At 44.6% G+C, this 23,051-nt stretch overlaps 2 protein-coding genes across 2 annotated transcripts; both read right to left on the reverse strand.

The window, feature by feature from the left end:
* Positions 1–3,184: 3,184 nt before the first annotated feature.
* LOC311315111 (chitotriosidase-1-like) lies at positions 3,185–5,796 on the reverse strand (the record flags this gene model as incomplete). The annotated part of the gene is made up of 9 exons (XM_084445712.1): positions 3,185–3,525; positions 3,618–3,750; positions 3,866–3,979; positions 4,127–4,309; positions 4,541–4,664; positions 4,821–4,945; positions 5,170–5,335; positions 5,425–5,481; positions 5,606–5,796. The coding sequence occupies 9 exons, from the start codon at positions 5,794–5,796 to the stop codon at positions 3,185–3,187; spliced, it is 1,434 nt and encodes a 477-aa protein (XP_084301838.1).
* An 8,955-nt stretch (positions 5,797–14,751) lies between these two features.
* Positions 14,752–20,728, reverse strand: chia.1 (chitinase, acidic.1; the record flags this gene model as incomplete). The annotated part of the gene is made up of 11 exons (XM_084445715.1): positions 14,752–14,996; positions 15,568–15,694; positions 16,002–16,118; positions 16,862–17,044; positions 17,186–17,309; positions 17,456–17,580; positions 18,293–18,458; positions 18,657–18,713; positions 19,296–19,500; positions 20,424–20,453; positions 20,707–20,728. The coding sequence occupies 11 exons, from the start codon at positions 20,726–20,728 to the stop codon at positions 14,752–14,754; spliced, it is 1,401 nt and encodes a 466-aa protein (XP_084301841.1).
* Positions 20,729–23,051: the final 2,323 nt, after the last annotated feature.

Here is a 23,051-nt window from a genome sequence, read left to right on the forward strand (position 1 = left end):
ACCAGCACGCGAAACCCCATACAATACCACGGCTTCATTTTTTGTATATTGTCAGTGCAAATGTGATCTGCTTCTGGTGACACACTGCTTGACATATGCAGACAGGAAGACAGCCTGAAGGGATCGTCACTAAACGTACTGAGATGGTCTCAGCTCAAGGGTCTATAGACCCTCTGCTGGAAAAAACAGTTACCCAAGGAAATGTATACCTAAATATAAAATAATAAGAGAAAATAGTATAAAATTAACATAATCCTACATTGTTGTGACATTAGTGTATTTGTGTGCATTTTCCCCATTGCTTTGCATTGAATTTTGTATTTCTTAATTCTAAAGTAATTAATGCACTATTATGCACTGTTTATTATTGTTTATTATTATTATTATTATTTATTATTATTATTTATGTCTTTGTTTATTTTCATGTCTATTATTTATGTCTATGCTATTTGTCCTTTACCACGTGACCAACTGTAACACTTTCTCCAAGCACGCTAACGGTGTAACCAGACCCTAAAGGTCTTTATACTGCACATATTCTGGCTGGCCTCCAATTACACTCATATTGTATCACACTTTCATCTGGCAAAAGATGAGAAGTCTGCAGATACTAAACTGATACTCAGAACTCAGAAACCAATATAAGCAGGTGACTTGAGTATAATTTCTTCTTCTTCTTCTTCTTATTATTATTATTATTATTTTTACTTATGCCATGCACCCACAGACCAAGGCAAACTCCTCATACCTGCTGTACTTGGCTAATAAAAATCTGAATCTGGAAAAAAAAAATCAATCAATTAAAGTAGAGGAAATATCTAATCATAATCAAAAAGTTCACAATAGTCAAACACAGGTGCTAAAATCTCTGGCCATGATGTCACTAAGAAGAGTTAGTATTGTGTTGTAACATGTAACTGGACTCGGGGCTAGAGCAAGCACTACAGGACATGTCATTTGTCCCTCGGGTTTGAATAGCTCTCACGCCCTTTGTGGCGTTAGGTGGTGGCGTTGTTCTCAAATCCCGTCACTTCCTCCGAAAGCCCGCCCTGGGCGCACAAGCTGTCAGGCCTCCTGACATCTCTCACCTTCTTACTGTGACCAGGCTGAGCTGAGGAACACTGTCTTTTATTTTACTGTATGTTTGTATGTTTGGGGACTGCGGATGCAAATGAGCTAATAGCTAAATCCGGCATATTTACATGTTTGTTCATATACCCAGATAGCAAGCGGATGTGTAATGATTCTGGGCCATATATGGGCCGGAACTAAGCCACAAGGGCCAGATCTGGCCTGTATATGGCCCAGATCCGCTTGCTATCTGGGTATAGAGCTCTCTGTGTATGTAAACCTGTCCATTAATGTGCATTGTCCCGACGAAATAAACAAATAAAACTCATAACCACTGCCGGTGTGCTCTGCCCTGTTCAGTCCCAACAGAGATGTTCTTTCTCATTATGACATCACTGTTAGTGAGTGTTCCATTGCTTTGCACAGGTGGATTTCACAGATTCCAGATCAGATATGAATGTATGTACGCTAAAGAATAAGCAATCTTCTTTTGGATAACAGTGATAACTTGAATCGGGGGGATTTCAGCATGTCTGCCCCTGTGTTTTCATCCTTCATTCACATTCCATTGTATCAATAGCAATATCATATTCTTTCTACCTTAGTCTTCTTATTGAAACCCAAGGCAGGCAACACCACACACAAACCATTAAACTCATGTTTGCTCCCTCAAACCATGTTCTTCCATTCTTTGTTCTTGACCACGTGACAAACTATAGCAGTTTTTGCAAGCACGCTAACAGTGTAACCAAACCCTAGATGTCTTTATACATATTCTGGCCGGCTTCCATTTATGCTATTATCATATGGTAACATACTTTCATCTGGCAAAAGATGAGAAGTCTGCAGGTACTCAACTGATACTCAGAAACCAGTATAAGCAGTCTGTGGGTGAGAATAAGATGTTTTCTCGGTCAAATATTACAGATGTTACTACACAACCTGTGTATGTTGGTCAGCATGTATTGTAGTTTATGCTGCATGTACTCTTTAGAATATTTCTCAGGCCAAAATAGAGACTTAACAAATACTTTTCTTTTGCAGCAAGAACCTGGTGTCATGAGGCATCCCAGGAGCCGGGGGGCAGCAGAGCGCAGTCCGTCCCAGCGAGTGCGCCACAGCTCCGGCGAAGAAGCCTGCGCCACACCTGTGCTGTGTTCTGCTGAAGACTCATTACACCCCCACCACACCTGTGCCTTGTTCTGACATTCACCCTCATTAGTAGAGTATTCAAACCCTGCTATAGGGTTTGGGAAAATGTAGTCCCAGACACGACCATCTTGTTTCTACACAGGTGTATCTATTTGTCTGATTGGCTCTACTGCATAGAATCCTATGCAATCAGACAAATAGACACAAGATGACAGGTCTGGGACTACATTTTCCCAAACCCTATTGTTGTGTTCTGTGCTTGAAACTGACAATGTAGAGATACTCTGTTACTCAGCCTCTCGAGTTGGTCTGGTTTTTGTTATTTTCATTTTTGTGGGCGAAGTAAAGCATCAATTTGAACTCTTGTCTCTTCACATGGTCCTAGCCATCTTTGACTCATAACACCTGGGGCAAATCATGAGTGATACCTGCACTACACTGTTTATTTGTACTCTTATATTTTGATTTCTGCATTATCATTGTATATGACTATACCTGTGGGTTGTGTATAGTAGACTATGTATTCCCATTTGGATGTTGGATGCTCTGAGAGAACCAGTTAAAAGAAAAATGCACAACAAGAGTATATAAAGCAAGAAAAACCTTTTTATTTATATGCACTTGAACTAAAATTAAATGTATTAAATAAAATAATAGATGTTTCCATTACTAAAAAGGAAGCACGAGATTCACAGCACGGCAGAAACAAAGAGTTATTTCCCCCAGGATCTTATCAGTAAAGAAACACAAAAATAGAAAGAAAGAAATAAAGAAATTCAAAAATTTAAGTTATCAATGCTGATGTTAGTGTTGTTAGCTTATGGAGACGTTAATACAATACATCATGATAGACAAACCCTACCCAGATAGCAAGTGGATCTGGGTCATATATGGGCCGGAACTAAGCCAGATCTGGCCTGTATATGGCCCTGATCGGATTGCTGTGTGGGATACTTCATGCTCAGGGCCAAGCGCAGCATTTGCATGAGTCATCGAAGACAGAGCCACTGCCGCAAGACCTGAGGTAGGTCCTGCCTCCGGCGCACATGTAGAAGAGATTCCTGTCTTCCTCGTGAGGGTAGAGGCCGTCGGGCATGCCTTTGCAGAAGCGAGTCCCTGGAACGCCGGTGACGGGAGGTATGGTGGTGGGAGGTTTGGGAGGTTTGGTGGTGGGAGGTTTGGGAGGTCGGGTGGTGGGTCTGGGAGGTTTTGTGGTGGGAGGTTTGGGAGGTCTGGTGGTGGGAGGTCGGGGGGTGCTAACCTCAGGCTCTTCGGTGGTGGTGGGAGGCGGGGGGGGCTGCTCTGGATGGCGGGAGACAATCATTTCAAGAAGAGTTCCACCGAAATGCAGGGAGGCTGCAGTTGACGTACTGAAAAATCGCCCTAAGACTTACCGACGTCGAGGAGAGTCTGGAGATGTGCCAACAGCGGGTGCTTGCCCTCTCCGCAGAACTGTCCGTTAAAGTCATCCAAATCCAGAGCCCAAACGAAGGCCCCTCCAAACTTGTTCTCCTGCAAATACCGAACCTGTGGAATGGTGTGAAACAAGGTGAGATGGACATTAGTCAAGCACCGCACAAATAAACCAGACTAGTCTCACAACAACACAAATGTTATGTTCATGATGTGGTGACGAACATACCTTGGTCTGATAGCTCTCCCTGTTGTCGAATCCTACCCACTCAGTGCCATCGGTGGCATAGGGAACTTTCTGGTCGTCAATCCACTCCACCGTGGCGCCCTTCATGGTGCAGATCTGAAGGGAGAAAAAGGGCGAACATTTCGTATCGCGCCTTGAACCACAATCGAGGCCATGTCTGGAGAGGTTCATGACCGGCGGTGATCATTGGTTTGAACATGAAGGATCAGTTGGGTTTAGGTTCAAGGCCCCCTGGTCGCTTACCTCATAGTAGGCCCAGAAGCCGCCCTCACGTGTGTAGGGACCAGCGGAAGCGGCGCTGCTTGCTGGGGCTCCCACACCGGTGGCCGACGATGACAGACGGAAGGTGCGGCCATAGGAGGCGAAACCCATGTTCAGTTTCTCAACTGGGGTGCCTTTGTCTCTCCAGTACTTCATGGCGTAGTCCTGAGAGAGAGAGAGAGAGTGTGTAATGGAGGGATGAAGAGAGAAAGAATGGTATGGTAAAGTACAGTATGGTAGGTAGCTCAAGACCCTAAGGCTGCAAGTAATAACATAGACTATCATGTGTGTTAGACCGTGTAGCTAAGTGTGTACGATGAGGCATGAAGATCAAACTGCCATGTCTTCAACTGATTCTCATATAGGGTTTGATAAGGTTTCCGTATGCCAGCTTACAGTGTTGAAGTAGATGAGATCGCCTTTGTCCTGAGACCCACGGTACAGGGGGCTGTTGTGTCCAGTGAACCTCTCCCAGGCTCCGTGGAAGTCGTAGGTCATCACATTGATGAAGTCCATAGTCCTGGTGAAAGAAATTGAGGAATACCATTGAGGGTGAGATTCGGGCAACATTTGTACAAGTTTTGGACAGCGTCGTCGATGAATTTGGTCTTGATTGAGAGCAATCTCTTCTCTTTCAGCAAGAATGGTTGCCATTTAAAATGGCTGTTGTGCTCACTTGGCAATCTTTTCGATCTCATATCCGGCGTCGATGGTCCCCTTGCCAGCGGACACGGCAGCGGTGAGCATGAGCTGGGGGTTTCCAGTGGACTTGGCCTCGGCAGCGTAAGCAGCCTGAAACTCCTGCATACGCATAAATGCAAAGAGTTCTGGGTTACAAAGTACAGTCAGGGTGTGTGATTGACCACCATTGGGGTCTGCCCAGATAGCAAGCGGATCTGGGCCATATACAGGCCAGATCTGGCCCTTATGGCTTAGTCCTGGCCCATATATGGCCCAGAATCATTACACGTCCGCTTGCTATCTGGGTGGGGACTGTAGTACGGCACTGGCCTTGAGAAACCCACCTGGCAGAGCAGGGTGAACCTCTGCTTGTCCTCTGGGGGGCTTCCTCGAGCCCCAGGGTATTCCCAGTCCAGGTCCAGGCCGTCAAAGCCGTGAGTCCTCAGGAATCTGATGGACGACTGGATGAACGTCTGACGGTTGGCAGCATTGGAAACCATGATGGAGAACCTGAGGAGATTTTGCGTTTCTTAGAAGACCATACCGCAATGGGAATATGCACTGCACGTGGCGTTGGCGTGACTTAGGGAGATACTCACTGGCCTGAACCAAAGTTCCATCCACCAACAGCCAGCAGCGTCTTCAGATTAGGGTTGCTAGAGAGAGGAGATGGAGATCAGTGAGTCATTCATTGCACGGATGAAAACATTTTCATGGTATTGGATTGGGGGTGGGGGGTGGGGATTTGGGAATAAGTCCCTATGCATACTTGCAACTTGCCTCTTCTTCAAGCCATTGAAGGCCTGGTAGAGGGTCTCATCGTTCCACTCATAGGTGACCAGTTCGTTTCTTTGGTTGATGACAGAGAAAGCGTAGATCAGGTGGGTGCACAGGAAGGGGTCCACGTTGGCGGGGGTGTACTTCCCAACCCCTGGTCTGTACTGGGACCAGTTGGTGAAGTAGCACACCATCTTGGTAGCGCTGGCTACAGTTGGGATTGGGAGGGAACAGATCTGAAGTCAGCTCTCTATCTAAAGCAATGACCGTTGAGTGAGTTCTCTAACATTCCGCTGCTAGTCAGTCAATGGTATCAGATTAGTTATAGAATGCTAGCTAATTCTAACAAGCTAAGTCTAAAAACATGTAGACTTACCCAACTGGCACATCAGCAGACACACGCCTAAAGCAGAGAAACACCAGTGGTCAAAACATTAGTTATAGGTTCAGTCTACCACTGACACAAAATCACGATTAGCCTTTTGGTAGCAACTTTAAAATGTAATTTTCAATGTCAATGCCATTTTATTTATATAGCACCATTCATACAAATTAATTTAGCACATAGTGCTTTACATAAAAAGAGATGGATAAAAACATAAATCATAGAAACACAGTGAGAACAGATTTAAAAGGAACAAAGTAAAATACTTAAAAATTAAAGATAGTGTACATTTTAATAAAAACTATAAAAACAGAGAAAGCTAATTTAGAAACACTAGGATTTTAAGACAAGTACAGCTACAAAAAGACGACAAAAGCAATGTTAAAATGGTATGTTTTAAGATCTCGCTTAAAAGTCTCCACGGTCTCAGACATTTTCAGGTCCTCTGGCAGGGTGTTCCAAAGGCTGGGGGCATATGAACTGAACGCTGCCTCCCCAGGCCTCTTAGTCCTGGCTCTAGGACCTCCCCAGGCCTCTTAGTCCTGACTCTAGGACCTCCCCAGGCCTCTTAGTCCTGACTCTAGGACCTCCCCATGCCTCTTAGTCCTGACTCTAGGACCTCCCCAGGCCTCTTAGTCCTAGCTCTAGGACCTCCCAGGCCTCTTAGTCCTGACTCTAGGACCTCCCCATGTCTCTTAGTCCTGACTCTAGGACCTCCCCATGCCTCTTAGTCCTGGCTCTAGGACCTCCCCATGCCTCTTAGTCCTGGCTCTAGGACCTCCCCATTCCTCTTAGTCCTGACTCTAGGACCTCCCCAGGCCTCTTAGTCCTGGCTCTAGGACCTCCCCATGCCTCTTAGTCCTAGCTCTAGGACCTCCCCATGCCTCTTAGTCCTAGCTCTAGGACCTCCCCAGGCCTCTTAGTCCTGACTCTAGGACCTCCCCAGGCCTCTTAGTCCTAGCTCTAGGACCTCCCCAGGCCTCTTAGTCCTGGCTCTAGGACCTCCCCATGCCTCTTAGTCCTAGCTCTAGGACCTCCCCAGGCCTCTTAGTCCTGACTCTAGGACCTCCCCATGCCTCTTAGTCCTAGCTCTAGGACCTCCCCAGGCCTCTTAGTCCTGACTCTAGGACCTCCCCAGGCCTCTTAGTCCTGACTCTAGGACCTCCCCAGGCCTCTTAGTCCTGGCTCTAGGACCTCCCCATGCCTCTTAGTCCTAGCTCTAGGACCTCCCCATGCCTCTTAGTCCTGACTCTAGGACCTCCCCATGCCTCTTAGTCCTGGCTCTAGGACCTCCCCATGCCTCTTAGTCCTAGCTCTAGGACCTCCCCAGGCCTCTTAGTCCTGGCTCTAGGAACCATTAAAAGCTCAGTGACCGAGGACCTGAGGGACCTACTAGGTGTATGTTTTAAAAGCATATCTGATATGTATTTAGGTGCTTGATTATGTAATGATTTATAGACTAATAAAATAAACAAAAAATCTATTCTAACTGACAGGTAACCAGTGCAGTGATTTTAAAACTGGTGTGATGTGAGCCCTCCTTCTGGTCTTAGTAAGAACGCATGCTGCAGCATCAGCTACACAGATATTCATCCTAATGTCAGTGATCTTGTCTGTAAAACATGCTACAAATTCCTTACACTTTGAAGTAGCGGAAATGTTTGCAATGGTGCAAATTAAAGTGTTTTCCACTTCAGGTGGATACGTGGAGTTGTTGCAGATGAGTTACCTGCTAGAATAGTAAACTTGGTCATCTTGACCTCAAAGATCTTGATAGTAGAATTCACTGAAAAGAGAGTGAGACACGGGAGCAATGCTCCTGTGTGCAAAACAGGTAAGTAAAACATATTCCTTAATGGTTCACAGGCCTGCTATTCATGAGATATTTAGAATAGTATATAAGCATAAAGAGTCCAATATGTACTTGCTCTTCTCGTAATGTATATTATCAGTACTGAATGACTGTAAAACGTTGCCCGCTGAACTGCTCTAAGGTAGAGTTATCATGTCCTAAATGAGTTCCAGCATAAGATAAAAGGCAATATACAGCACAGTAATATAGTTAATTTCTTCCTTCTATTAGGCTTAAAGAGCTAACCTGATTTGTTAAATCATTCTAATTTTATATATGATTAATTAATTATATTATTATATTATTCTTATAATATCTAATATACTATATCTTATTATTATTATTATTATTTACCCTTTATTTTACAAGGTTAGTCCCATTGAGATCAATGATTTCATTTAAAAAGGTAGCTAAGTACAGTAAGTCAATCAATACTGGTCCTGCACATATTCCGGGAATTATAAGTCATTGTGTGTTTTCTGTTCAAGCTTACCTCTGTGAACTTCACCTGCAGAAAGATCCAATCAAGAAAGGGGCAGACAAGCTTTTTATATAGCGAGGAGGGAGAGGGGTGGAATGTATCAACCCACCGTACTACATAGGCGTGGAGCTGATAAACATTAATGGAACATGGTTGGATAAGATTAGTGAGGTGAAGTTTGAAGGACGCTTAATAAAATGGAGTACAAATATTGCGCAAACTGTTTCTTATGGATGACAATTGAGTCATTGTGAAGTGTCTTCATGACGTCCCAACAAATGATGTAGAAGTATCTATAAGAATGCGAGTAGGACTGAGATGTTGTGCTACCATATTGCACAGGTATTGGTATTGTGTCTGACCCCATCCCATGCTTGAAGGAAAACCACATTATGTCGATATGTTGACGAAATTAGGGTTAGTACAGTATGCAACTAATGTGTATAAGGTCAGGGTCAGGATTAGGTTTACTCACAAAAACACGAGAATAAGAAAAACAGGGTTGCAGTCTGCTGGGACTGAACTCAGGAACCTTTGGTTACAAGCACAAAACAATAAATGTGATAATATGCTAACATGCATGGGGGGACAGAATAGTACATATTCTCCCTGATAATGCACTGTTGTGATTACTCGAGCCGTGCCCTTTGTGGTCAAATAGTTGAACATTGAACACTTTATCATAAAATGGCTTACACGTCTGCATCTGTAAAAGTACAGGTCAGCTGTTGATTTCAGCTGATAATTGAGTGTTTTTTCCGTTCATTGATAGGATGATACATGGGTTGTGGTCCATGGATACTGTATACAGTAGGTATCAACAGAGGTCATTTGGACAATGTACAGTATGCTTAATCATAGCTATTATGTTTTGTCTGGTTATTCACTTGTTATTCACACACTTGAATACAAAAGACACACACACACACACACGCATGCACAAACACAGACAAAGCTACTGAAATATATGATAATTTTACTCTAATGAGCACCTTCGTGTGGGATTGATCTTTACTGTTATATTGTTATATTGTATCTTATCATTGTCTGCTCCTTGTGCGGTCACTTTAAAGATAAGGACGTTGCAATTTATGGAATAAATAACCAGAGTACTGTATTGGCCAATCACACAGAAAAGCTTATATAAACTAATTTTATGGCGTGATCCACAAAGTCATGCATGTTTTGCTTATACAGTACAACAAAGCATTCTGAAAACTGTGTATTTCAAAAAGTATTGTTAGGTGATCTTTTCTATAGTACAGTACTAGTTATGGGTTGCAGTGATGTACCTTAAGGTATTGTAATCCACCTTAATAGACATTAAGATGATTAAGCCTATTATATGCTATAAATGGCAATGCTGAAGAGTGTATGTTAGTGATTGCTATCTTTTCTGCAAGGACAGGGGACTTGTCTTGGCTTTGAGTAAGAGTCTCATGACATGTTTTATACATACTAATAAATTTTAACCTTTTAATTATTTGTAATTTCTGGATTACCAACAACCCCCCCATAAAAGAAAAAAAAAGAAAGGAAAAAAAGACAGTTATTTAAACAAGCAGCATAATTTCAGGAGACCAATAGGATCACTTTCATAACTTTCTCACATGACACACTATTCTATTTCATGACATCACAGTATTCTATTTGTAACAGTTTTGCTTGATGAATTAGATTTGGTCTGAACCAGTCAAGGACTGGACCGGAGAGGACAACCTTCAAGTCTTCAAATAAGGATATCATGATCTACAGTGTGAAAAGCTGCGCTCGGGTCCAGAAGGACAAGGACAGAAAGCTTTTGGGCATCAGTGTTGATTCTGAGGTCATTTACAACCTTGGCCATTGCTGTATGCCATTGCTCCGTGCTATGATGAGGGCAAAAACCAGACTGAAAAGTGTCAAGGGTAAAATTTGCATCTAGAAAGTCATTTAACTGTTTGAATACAATTTCTTCTAGAATTTTACCTAAAATGGGAGGTTGGAAATCGCTCTAAAATTACTGAGGACTGAAATCGGTTATTTTTGTGCATGGCTGGTCAGCTGCGCAGCTAGTATAGCGTTTGTCGGGTTATCACTCCCTCTCTCCCTCCCTCCCTCCCTCCCTCCCTCCCTCACTCCATCCCTCCCTCCCTTACTCCCTAATGTTGGGCTGCATTTCTCTGTTGGCACCACAAGAGGCAGTAGTCCCAGCACACCAAAATCAAGAAGGACACCAAAATCAACCTGCTGATCTCCACTGCACAAGTAGAGTAGTGGTCAGAGCATTGGACTCCCACCTGGGAGTCCGGGGTTCAAGACCTGGTGTGGATGACATTTTGGGACTATACCCCAAACCTCAACACGTTCATCCTTTCACTCCAACCTTTTTATCCCTTACCTAAATTCCACAAGTAGAGTAGTGGTCAGAGCATTGGACTCCCACACGGGACATTCTCAGAGATTACTGTCTATGCTGAGAGAAACTCCTCTAGTCTTTATGTAGCTAAACAAACACAGTTGTTTACGTTTTATACATCCGGTGGACTTCCGTTTCCCCCTTAATGAAACAAGCTAGCCGCGCACATAAGCCAGGCTTGACCTGGCCTGGTTCTTCCAGGGCAGTTTTAAGTGCTGATGGGTAGAAGCATTACTGAGGGAACAGTTAACAATGGCTAAAGTGTCCTCGGACACAGAGTTTAAAAAACAGTCCTGAAAAACCTGGCGGGAATAGGATCGAGACGACATGTAGACGACTTAATTTGTGACACCACTTTGCTCAACATCTCTGTGTCAGCCGGCGCAAACAAGCTCATACCACTTCTCCATGGAGGAGGAGGAGGAGGAGGAGGAGGAGGAGGGGGAGGAGGGGGAGGAGGGAGGAGGAGGAGGAGGAGGAGGAGGAGGAGGGGGAGGGGGAGGAGGAGGAGGAGGGAGGAGGAGGAGGAGGGGGGGGGAGGAGCAGGAGGAGGAGGAGGGGGAGGAGGAGGAGGGAGGAGGAGGGGGAGGAGGAGGAGGAGGAGGGGCAGGAGGAGGAGGAGGGAGGAGGAGGAGGAGGAGGGGGGGGAGGAGGAGGAGGAGGGAGGAGGAGGAGGAGGGAGGAGGAGGAGGAGGGGGAGGAGGAGGAGGAGGGGGAGGAGGAGGAGGAGGAGGAGAAGGAGGAGCAGGAGGAGGAGGAGGAGGAGGAGGAGGAGGGGGAGGGGGAGGAGGAGGAGGAGGAGGAGGAGGAGGAGGAGGAGGGGGAGGAGGAGGAGGAGGAGGAGGGGGAGGAGGAGGAGGAGGAGGAGAAGGAGGAGCAGGAGGAGGAGGAGGAGGAGGAGGAGGAGGGGGAGGGGGAGGAGGAGGAGGAGGAGGAGGAGGAGGAGGAGGGGGAGGAGGGTCAGCAAGCATAAGATTGTTCTTGCCTGGGTCATACTCATCCTAATGTCAGTTATCTTGTCTCAAAAATATGCTACAAATTCATCACACTTGGAGGTAGAGCACATGTTGACAGGTGTGTAGGGGGCAGGATTAATGAGTCTGTCAGCTGTTGAAAAGAGCGCCCTGGAATTGTCGATTTCTAGAAACCAGTTCCACATCATGAATTAGCACTGAACTGCTGACAAAAACAGTATCTGATTGAGTGTGTATGTTAATGAAATATAACCCAGATAGCAAGTGGATGTGTAATGATTCTGGGCCATATATGGGCCGGAACTAAGCCACAAGGGCCAGATCTGGCCTGTATATGGCCCAGATCCGCTTGCTATCTGGGAAATCACCCTATGTCCTGGTCCACACCCCCAACAGTGTTTTGGCAAAGTTTGATCTGTGGAACGGTGTGTGTGAGGCAAACCCGAACGCACACACACACAAGCGTGTATACGGCAGCTCGTTGGGTTATAGTAGTAGGATTGCTTGGCACCCACAGGTCTGGCTATGGTATGGCAGTAACAAAGATACCATATTGCCTGAAGCATTCACCTCATTTTTGCGAATTAAAAATTTGTGTCAACAGCTCCAATTCATGCCACACCTGGCCCCGCTTGGCTTTCTGGCAGAGAGCGTATCTTCTGTTGAAAGGCGACACTGCGAGCAGAGATCTAAGACTCAGGATTTCTTTACGCTTCGTCATTCATACAAGAATGAGAGAGTTAAATGCTTGGGTTCTGGTTCCTCAGTCATGCAGCAACGACACAGTAATAATACAAGATGATGATGATGATGATGATGATGACAAAATTAACGACACCAACAATACTACTACTACTACTACTACTAATAATAATAATAATAATAAACAATAGAACAGTGCTATACAATACAAGATATTCAGAATCAGAATTTAAAAAGTGGAAAGTATGTGTGTGTGCAAATGTGTGTTGTTTGTATGTAAGTGTGTGTTTGTTTGTACACAGTCTGAGTCTACACAGAGTGTGTGTGTGTGTGTGTGTGTCACAGGCAGATGACATGCACTAGGCCATTAGTGTCCATTGATCAAGAGCCTGGTTGCCTGGTGGGAAAAAAACTGTCCCGGAGCCGCCTGCAAATCCAGGGTTTAGATGAGATTAAATGAGATTAGATTGGATGATAGATGCTCTCAGCTGTGCCTCTGTAGAAGGCCCCTAGGATCCTGGGCCCATTACCAAACCCTTTCAGTCGTCTGAGGTGAAAGCAATTGCATTGTTACACACTGCAACGCTCTAATAGTACATTCAACAACCCCACATAGACATCCAGTCAGTCCACTACAGATGTGAGACCAATTTTACTGGAGTTAATTAGACCAGAGCAACGTCTACATCACATTGTATTGAATTGTGCTCCCATAAACCACAATGTTTATTTATAAACAGGCCAGGTGGTGTATCATTCTAAATTTCATTTCAAGCCTTTACTTCAAGTCGGGGGCAACTGAAACCTCCTTTCCAGCAGAGCTGAGTTCACAAAAATGAAGTATAAAGTATAGTACTCAAACAATTACATAGGCTAATAAAACACTACACACATTTCATCAATTATACAGGCTAATAAAACACAACACACATTTCCAGTGGCGTGCACAGACATTTTGGGGGGGCAAGTGCTCAGTGAAAAATAAGCTTATTATAGCCTTATTCTAGTAGTGTGACATTTAAAAACCAAACAAAACATAATTGCATATTTATTTAAATGAGTTAAAGCAATGTTCTGCTGTGCATGATAATTAAGGGCTCATTTCCCAAAAATGTAAGATAGACTTCTTGGTGACATTACAACAAGCCAGATGGCTACTTTTTCTGCAGGCAATTTGGAATTGCCTATTTGTCATTTGGCAAGTAGATTACTGCAAGTGTTAATTACTGTATGTAGCCTAATGTAAACCTAAGGCTACTACAATATACTAAATATTCAGCTAAAGTATACTGATAGCTTCACATGCTGTACCAACAAAATATTCTACCGACATTGGTCGTGTGGTGGTGATCATTACGTTAAATCCATTAATTGATTATGACTAGCGTCCAGCTTGTTAAGCAGGTGGGCAGTCGGCTAATTTAGGTTCAGCTGTTTGGCGCTGTATGAGACTTACTTCACAACAGAGACAAATAAATGCAAGTTATAGTTTGGCAACTGCAGCTTAGGGGGCAAACAATACAGTGGTTTGGTTTCTGTGTTACCTGGCTGGTTAGCTGTCATCACTCAGGGCCCTCAGGGGAGGAGGTGTGGGTGCTGTGCTGCTCCGTCTGCTTTGAGCGTTCACATTGACAAAGAAAGAGTGGGAAGGGAGGGAGGGGCACGGGCATGCCGTGGGCACGTGCGTGTGTGTGTGTGTGTGGGGGGGGAACAACAAGTTGTCTGCAAGTCAGACACCTTCAGTCAAACAGGAAAGTCTGCACATCCTTTTCAACTTCTCCACGTTTTTACAGACTTATTTTACTCAATATATTGAGTTCATTTCTTGTCTCAAAATTCTACACAAAATAGCCCATAATGACAAAAAGAATAGAGGTTTTTATACATTTGTGTATATATATATTTATTAAAAATCAAAATGTGAAATGTATGTACACAAATATGCATACTCTTTGATGTGACACCCAAAAGTGAGCTGAGGTGCATTTTGTTTCCACTGATACTGCTTTCCATCCATTGGTTGTTGGCTCGCGCTCTCAACAAACCACAACGCAGCAGCAGTCCTTGCAGCTGGTTGCGCGTGCCGGTTTCACGTCGCATCAAAGCCACTAGCAGGCTACAGTTGTATGACTTTGACTATACAGTGTGAGCATTACAGCAACAGAGATCTTACACAAATTCTGAGCTTTAATACAAAAAAAGAACTATTAATTTCTTTCATTGTTGTGGACAGTGAACAGACATGAGATGAGAAAATCCTCCTATTGGTTGACTACTATCTAATGCTGCCTACCATATAACTAGCATCAAACAGCTAATTCCCATCTGGCATGGCTAATTCCCAATGAAGCTAACGGCTAGTTGGTCCACTTCAGGGTCGTTGCAGTGGCCAGTTCAGGCCAGTCGCAGCACTTGCAGGCGTCCACATAAACAAGGCCCGGCTGGCACTGGTACAGGTATGTGTGTCCCCTGAAGCACTGGAAGTAGGTGGTCTGGTCAGCTGGGTTGGGGTACAGGCCGTCTGGACGCGTGGCACAGAATGTGGTAGTGGGGTCAGGTATGGTGGTCGGCGCTACTGTGGTGGTGGGTTTAGGAGGGAAACCTGGATGGAGGGAGAGAGAGAGAGAGAGAGAGAGAGACGAGAAAAGAAAGTTGGAGGACAATAGACGATCATTTGGACAACCATTTTGAAACGATGACCCCTCACTCAAGGATGCTTTCAATCCAAAACTTTATTATTTTGATCTTGGAGCGAAGCTTAGTTCAGGCAGTGAATTAGGCAGGAACTAGGCCTACCCATTGAGAGGAGACGCGATTCCAAGACAAAACATATTGCATTTTTTGTTTAATAAATGGTTCTGTTAATTTGTGTGTTCCTGCTGAAATAAGGTATTGGGAGATGTTTTATTGTACAATTCAGTACAATTCAAGTACAATTCAGAAGAAATCTGCATTTCTGGTATTATTCCTTTAGAAAAATGCTGAGTTGAAACATACAGAGTTGGTTGCTTTTTTCCCCAGATAGCAAGCGGATCTGGGCCATATACAGGCCAGATCTGGCCCTTGTGGCTTAGTTCCGGCCCATATATGGCCCAGAATCATTACACATCCGCTTGCTATCTGGGTTGGGAGGCTAGATCATAACTATATTAGTGGACAGAAGGTATTGTTACCCAGGGACTGGCGCAGTTGGTTGACCAGAGGGTAGGCTCCGTCGGCACAGAAGGCCCCAGTAAAGTCATCCATGTCCAGGGTCCACACGGAAGCTCCGCCCAGCTTGTGGACTCTGAGCCACTGGACCTGAGGGTCAAAGGGTGGGGGGACGAACCGACCTTTAAACGCGGGAGGGCTAGCCGATATCACCACTGGCGCGGCATTGATGTCATATCAGTTCAGTAAAAGAAACAAGGCACTCCTACGCTTTGATAAAACAATATTCCGACGATAGAAAGCTGGTATTATCATATCAGTTCAGTAAAAGGAACAAGGCATTGCTACGCTTTGATAAAAACAAAACAAAAATTCAGACGATAGAAAGCCGGTATTGTATCTTCTGAATGACGGAATCATTGTTTGATGGATCGATCCCTAAACGTTTGACGGGCACCTTGGCTGCGAAGCTCTCTTTGTCGTCGTAGCCCACCCAGGAGCTGCTCAGGGTGGCGTAGGGAACCTTCTGCTCATCCAGCCAGTTGACCGTGGCGCTGGGGATGAAGGAACACACCTGCCAGCACAGGAAGAGAGGGTTAGTGACCCAGATAGCAAGCGGATCTGGGCCATATACAGGCCAGATCTGGCCCTTGTGGCTTAGTTCCGGCCCATATATGGCCCAGAATCATTACACATCCGCTCGCTATCTGGGGAAGGTCAATATGAGAGGACTGAGGGTTGAATCGCTCCAATTTCAGCATCGCTGCACTTCCTGCATCGGTCAGGATCGGTCGGGAGTGGGGATGAAAGTGACATTGTGTCTTTATTGGGGACTAGGGATGTTTACAGTTAATCGACTATCGATTAATTGCCGATAAGAATTTACCCGAGTAAGATCTGGTGACTCGATTAATTGCTTGTTAATGGAACTGAACTTTTTTGGGGGGAACGAACGTTATCAACGGGAGTTGCGTGGAATGTAATCATGATTTAGGGTCTGACTGCACATGAGTGCGCCCCGCCATGTAGTGAAGGATAATCGGGATGCTGGGAAATGTCAACGACACAGTGGGAAAAGCCACCAAAATGAAGCGAGCAAAGCGCAGTCCGGCGCGGGACGTTCTTATCAATTAATCAACTATCGTTTGTTAAGGTTAACAGTTATCGATTAATGGAATTCCTTGACATTTACAACCCTATTGGGGACAGATAGTTGAACCATATTTCAAAATGGAGAGTTTGAGGGATGGGTGTTTGCGGGCAGGCCCAGCGTAGATATGGTCACCGTGCTTATGGGGTTGTTGTTGTATACGGTACCTCGTAGTAGGACCAAAACCCGGCGGTCCGGGTGTAGGGTCCGGCGTCAGCGGGTCCGTTAGACGGCGCTCCCAGGCCAGTATTGCCGGTGGTCAAGCGGAAAGTGCGCCCGTAGGTGGGGAACCCCATCATCAGCTTCTCCGCTGGGGCGCCCTCGGCCAGCCAATAGGACAAGGCGGAGTCCTAGAGCGACAGCGAAGACGGTGTAGGGTTATGTCGAGAAATAGCTGGCTTTTCTTTTCATCTCAGATGGCCGCGTATGTGTGTATGTGTGTGTGTGTGTGTGTGTGTGTGTGTATCTGTCGGTCTGTGTGACATTCTTACCACGTTATGGTGGAAATGAGAGCCAGTGTCCAGACTGCTGCGATACAGGGGACTGTTGTGTCCGGTATTTGCCTGCCAGTGGCCATGATAGTCGTAGGTCATCACATTCATGAAGTCCAGATGACTGTTGAAGACAGTCAGTCAGTCTAGCTGCTAAGCAGGATCAGACCTCCTTATTAATTACCATACAGCTTGATTCCTGAAAAGACTAGATGGAAACATAATGGATGTTTTTTTTAACTGAATCTTACTTCGTTCAGTCCGTCTTACCTGGAGATTTCCGGAATCTCATAACTCTCGTTGATAGTGGGACGGAAGCCGGCAACTGTAGCCGACAGAAGCAACGGTGGCTTCCTGTTGTCTTTGGCGTCATCATCAATGGCCTTGCTGAGCTCCTATGGAGAGATAGAGACGACGTCCACATTGTGAGAAGGTTATGTTGTGGTATTATTTCCTGTGTTCTTGGTTGCACAGTCAGTACCGCAAAGATCAAGGAAGATACAAGTGAACAAACAGGCCCCGGAAATACCCCTCGCATTTTAGGCAGCAATTTTAAATTTGAAACTCAACTCAAGAAATGTTAGTGCAGCATGTCGAGCTAGGGCCAGTGTTTCCCAAAGTGTGGGGCGAGCCCCCCTAGTGGGGCGCGGAGGTACTGCAGGTGGGGCGCAAAAAAGAAAAAGAAAAAAGAAGAAGCTAATTTTGATTAATATATTATTTAAATTATTATTATTTGGGTTTGAGGCCTAATTATTTCACAGTGGCCAGATTTGTTAATTTTTGAATAAAATATAAAACTAAAATTGGATCTTTGTGTCTTGTTATTAGTAGTAAACTAAGTAACTATAATTAATTCTACCAATCTAGGTGGGGCCCCGAAAATACTTCCAATTACCCAAGTGGGGCCTGATTGAAAAGGTTTGTGAACCACTGAGCTAGGCTAACCTTCAGGAGCTCGGTGAATCTCTCCCTGTTTGTGAACCACTGAGCTAGGCTAACCTTCAGGAGCTCGGTGAATCTCTCCCTGTTTGTGAACCACTGAGCTAGGCTAACCTTCAGGAGCTCGGTGAATCTCTCCCTGTTTGTGAACCACTGAGCTAGGCTAACCTTCAGGAGCTCGGTGAATCTCTCCCTGTCGCTCTCAGGGCTTCCGTTCTGTCCGGGGTACTCCCAGGCCAGGTTCATGCCGTCAAAGTTGTGCGTGCGGAGGTAGCTGATGGCCGACCTGATGAAGACAGCGCGGCTCTCGGGCTTGGAAACCATGGCGATGAAGCTAGAGTGGGTCAGAGTGGGTTTCAGGGTCGGGCTTAGCGCTGAATTCAAATAACTCAGTGGCAGTTTCTTTTACTGACCTGCACCCTCAGTGTGAAAACTCAAACATCAACAATGGTCAGTCAGTACTTTTTGTTTTTGTGGTATTCTGGTGTGAATATTTGAAAATAATAATGGAGTCTTGTCATGAGCGACCTACGGGCTAATTCCGTTCGATGTGCCTCCAACGGACAGCAACGTCTTCAAGAGTGGGTTCCTAGGTGGGGAAGAGAAGAGAGATGAGGGTTACAGTACTTACTTCAGATAAGGTCAATGCTATAGCCAGGGTTTCAGCCTGCAAAGACACCAACCCTTTACATAAAACCGAACACACCCTTCTTGCTCTGAAAATGTAATTTAATGTAATTTATTGCTTTATAAATGCTCTTAGCCGGTAGACAAACATACTCCAGGAGCTTGCTTGATCGCCTTGTTGAGAGGGGTCAGGGAAGAATTTTTACAGCTCACTTATCTGGCCCCTGGGTGATATTTTTGCTTCCCTCTGGAATATGTATGGGGGGACCTATGCCCACCTCCCTTGTTCTCTGTAAAGCGCATTGTGTTGCCTCTGGGTATGAAATGCGCTATACAAATAAAGTTTGATTTGATTAGAGTCTGAAGACTAGGGAACAAGACACCTCAACCACGAGGACCACATACAAAGCAAGCGGATCTGGGCCATATACAGGCCAGATCTGGCCCTTGTGGCTTAGTTCCGGCCCATATATGGCCCAGAATCATAACACATCCGCTTGCTATGTCCTCCCTCTAACGGTCCAAGCCGACCCAGGACACTCACACATTTTTCAGGCTGTTCAGGCTCTTGTACAAGGTCTCGTCGTTCCACTCCACGGGGGTCATCTGGTTGAAGACGTTGATGGTGGCCATGGTGTAGATCACGTGGGTGCAGAGGAACGGGTCGATGTTCTCCGGGGTGAACCTGCCGCTGCTGGGCCGGTACTGGGCCCAGTTGGTCATGTGACACACCAGTTTGGTGGAGGTGGCTGAGGGGGCGAGACGAGGAGTCTTCAGATTCGTCAGAAACCCCACCCCCATTTATCGGGCGTGGCCGCGCACTCGGCTCCAATGCAAAAATCTATATTTAATAGACCCAGGGACGAACTGGGGAAATAATTCTGACCCAGTCAGGCCACTTTTTAAGCCGGATCCTACCCCCCCCCCCCCCCCCCCCAAAAAAAAAAAAGAAGATCTGTCAGCACCCCCCCCCACCCCCACCCCCACCCCAGGGGGTTCTCCTGTAGGCTAGGCTAGGCCAGGCCAGTTAGCACGCCAGTCCACCGGGAAAACCCCTGGTGCTCCCGAGATGGCCACCCCGCCCCTGAATAGACCGGCGTTCAGTTTAGTTTAATTAATTGGTTTAAAATACAGAGACAGTGCATATTAATGAACATTTCTATAAATATGCCAGTTTAGCCAGATTGGCTAATTTTCAACCGTAGTCTCTGGGGCAGGTGTCATGAGCACTACAATAATTAAAACCCAGTAGGATGCAGTAGGTTACTAAGCCTGATAAAATACATTACAATACATTAAAATACATTACAATACATTAAAATACATTACAACCCCTCAGTGAAAATAGCCACACACTTGACCATCTCTCAACCAAGATTTTAAGTTTATTTTAAAATAAATATCTTTCATACTCCCTGAGCCGTGTTGGCAGACTGTTCCGGGTGTGGGCTGCTCTCACCCCAGATAGCAAGCGGATGTGTAATGATTCTGGGCCATATATGGGTCGGAACTAAGCCACAAGGGCCAGATCTGGCCTGTATATGGCCCAGATCCGCTTGCTATCTGGGACAGATAAAGCTGCCTGACCAAAAGCAGACCTCCTGTTTGGAACTACACAGTTTGGGCCTTAGCCTCCCTCAGAGTACGACAGCTGAGCGAGGAGGATGCTTACCGGTCTGCAGCACCAGCAGAACCCCCAGACCTGCGGGGTTAAAGGTTAAATAAACACAGGTTCAGGTAGGACGGACATACTAAGTAATGGAGAATTAATGAATGGAAAAATGAACAAATAAACAATTGAATGATTGAGAGAATGAACATGTGATGAATAAACAAACGATATTGAGTGAATTAATAAGGGAATAAATGAATTAATGGTCGTTGATCCACCTGTGAGGAGAGATAGTCGTCCCATCGTGACGCGTCCTGGTCAGTGTACCTCAGGGATAGTGTACCTCTGAACACAGAGAGAAGCATTTAGCAACATTAAACTGATCAATTAATGCTCTATTTCTACAGTATTCATTAAAATATGTACAAGATCTACATACAGTACATATACACATAATGTACATACGTGCATACACTAGGGCTGTCAAAAGTGCCATGAAATTGAGTTCGAATATATTCAAATTGATTTAGTAGAGTTCGAGCGATATTCAAATTTATATGTACTTAAAAAAAAAAGATTTTTCATGAATATAATAGCCTAATAAAATAACCCTTGACTGTAATATTGTGCTGTGAACACTGTTACCCCTCGCTGAGGTGTTTTTGACAGCGCGGGAAATGCACGTTTCGTGCATGAACAAGATTCGCTGCATAGTTTTTGATAAATAATATATTTGTATTCATATTACAATATTTGAACTCTCAAATTTAGGTTCAAACTTCTTAAAAAAAAAAAGATATTTGAATTGTTTTCGAACTTCAAATTTTTTGGACAGCCCTAATACATACACACATACATTATATTATATACAAGATCTACATACATATACACATACTGTACATACTGTATGTGCATACACATACATACACACATACATACGTACATACATAGGCCTACATACATACTGTCAAGTATGTACAAACATACAAACACATGTACAGTATACGCACATAGAGCTAACAAACATCAAATCATATACATTTACAAGCTATTCCACACAAGTCCATAAGATCACATTACCTTTCTCCAGCAGTAGCAGAGGCAGAGTTCAGGGCTTGGTCTGTGTTCTTGGAGATTTATACCTCCTTAATAATTAATAAGATGTACCAAAGGGCAAATGATAATAAAGGGGCGATTTACCAAGAAGGATTATGCAAAAGGGGGATGACTTGCCGGGAAGAGGAAGAAGAAGAATGTTTATTCATCACAGCGCATAGTTTTTACATACATGGTGGGCTAATGGCCATGCTAATGATGTGGTGGTCAGTTCAACACCTGCTAGAGTGAGTTTGTGTTGTGCGAATATAAATAATTTGGATATGTTTTGTCATGACATAAGTGCATCCTCAAGACCATGACATTTTAGATATTGGTCATTTTCAAAGAAGACAAGATACACGTCTCTTAAATACAATCCCATGGTGTTTATTAATATTTACAAGTGCCCCCCCCAACTCCCCACATTGCCTTTCAATCATTGCTTGGAAGGGCAAAACGGTATATTAGCTGACTAATCACCGCACATTTCAGCCCAACTTGCTAAAAGAGAGACTCAACCCTTCATATAACCTCCTTGAATTAACCCATCTTGAAAAACAGGAAGTGAGAGATGGACCGACCAATCACAAACCCTGTACAGTTCACATGTAACATTCTGTGAAGAGTGGTTGGACAATGATATTATCACTACAGAGATGTTGTAGGGTGGTAATAACTTATTTGAGTCCTCTTGGTTGCTAGTTCTGAAATATGAAAGGCGTTGGGTTGAAAAAACACAAATCAATAAAAAGCTAGCATTAGGTACATAACCCAAAAAGGCAACAATGTTCCATTACTTTGAAATCTTTGCTTGTTCATTGGTATGGAAAAAAAGCCTGTTGTGTGCATCCTGTGCACTTGTGTGTCTGAGACATATTGCAGACAGTGCTCAGCGAAGTGACTAACCAACCCAGATAGCAAGCGGATCTGGGCCATATACAGGCCAGATCTGGCCCTTGTGGCTTAGTTCCGGCCCATATATGGCCCAGAATCATTACACATCCGCTTGCTATCTGGGAAGTCAACTAACCACCTAGTGTGTCTCTCTAAAGAGTGTGTGGTGTGTGATCAACAATTCTTCTCTAGCTACAAAACTACCCCAATACGATTGATGTGTAGTGTCAGATTTAGTGTATATACTTTTGCACCATACTGTACATGTTACAGTATATAAATGAAGAAATGAGAGCTCTGGTTTCCTCAAAGGACCGAATGGGCATGAGAAACCTCCACAATCGCGTGTTTCAGCTGCGTTTTGTCTTCAGGCACCGTGAGTTTCAGACTAAGCCGAAATATAGCCACGTCAAAAATGCACAATCCAATTCATTAGAAAAAGATGAACCTGGACCATTTACAGCCCACTTAGTTGAGATTAGCTGAGGCCTAGCGGTGCCCTCGTGTCAAAAGATGCTCATCCCACAAAGTCCACCTTTAAAACAGGAACACTGTGTAAATACCAAGTGATCCATCATTCAACCACTTGCTTAGTGAACAATATAACATTCAACAATCACAAGGGGGAAAAAAGTATATATTTTGTGGCTTTTTACGCATCCCTTACTGAAAATGAAAGAAATGGATCTACATCTA

Source organism: Borostomias antarcticus (genome assembly GCF_949987555.1).
Source record: "Borostomias antarcticus genome assembly, chromosome: 11".
Lineage (NCBI taxonomy): Eukaryota > Metazoa > Chordata > Actinopteri > Stomiiformes > Stomiidae > Borostomias > Borostomias antarcticus.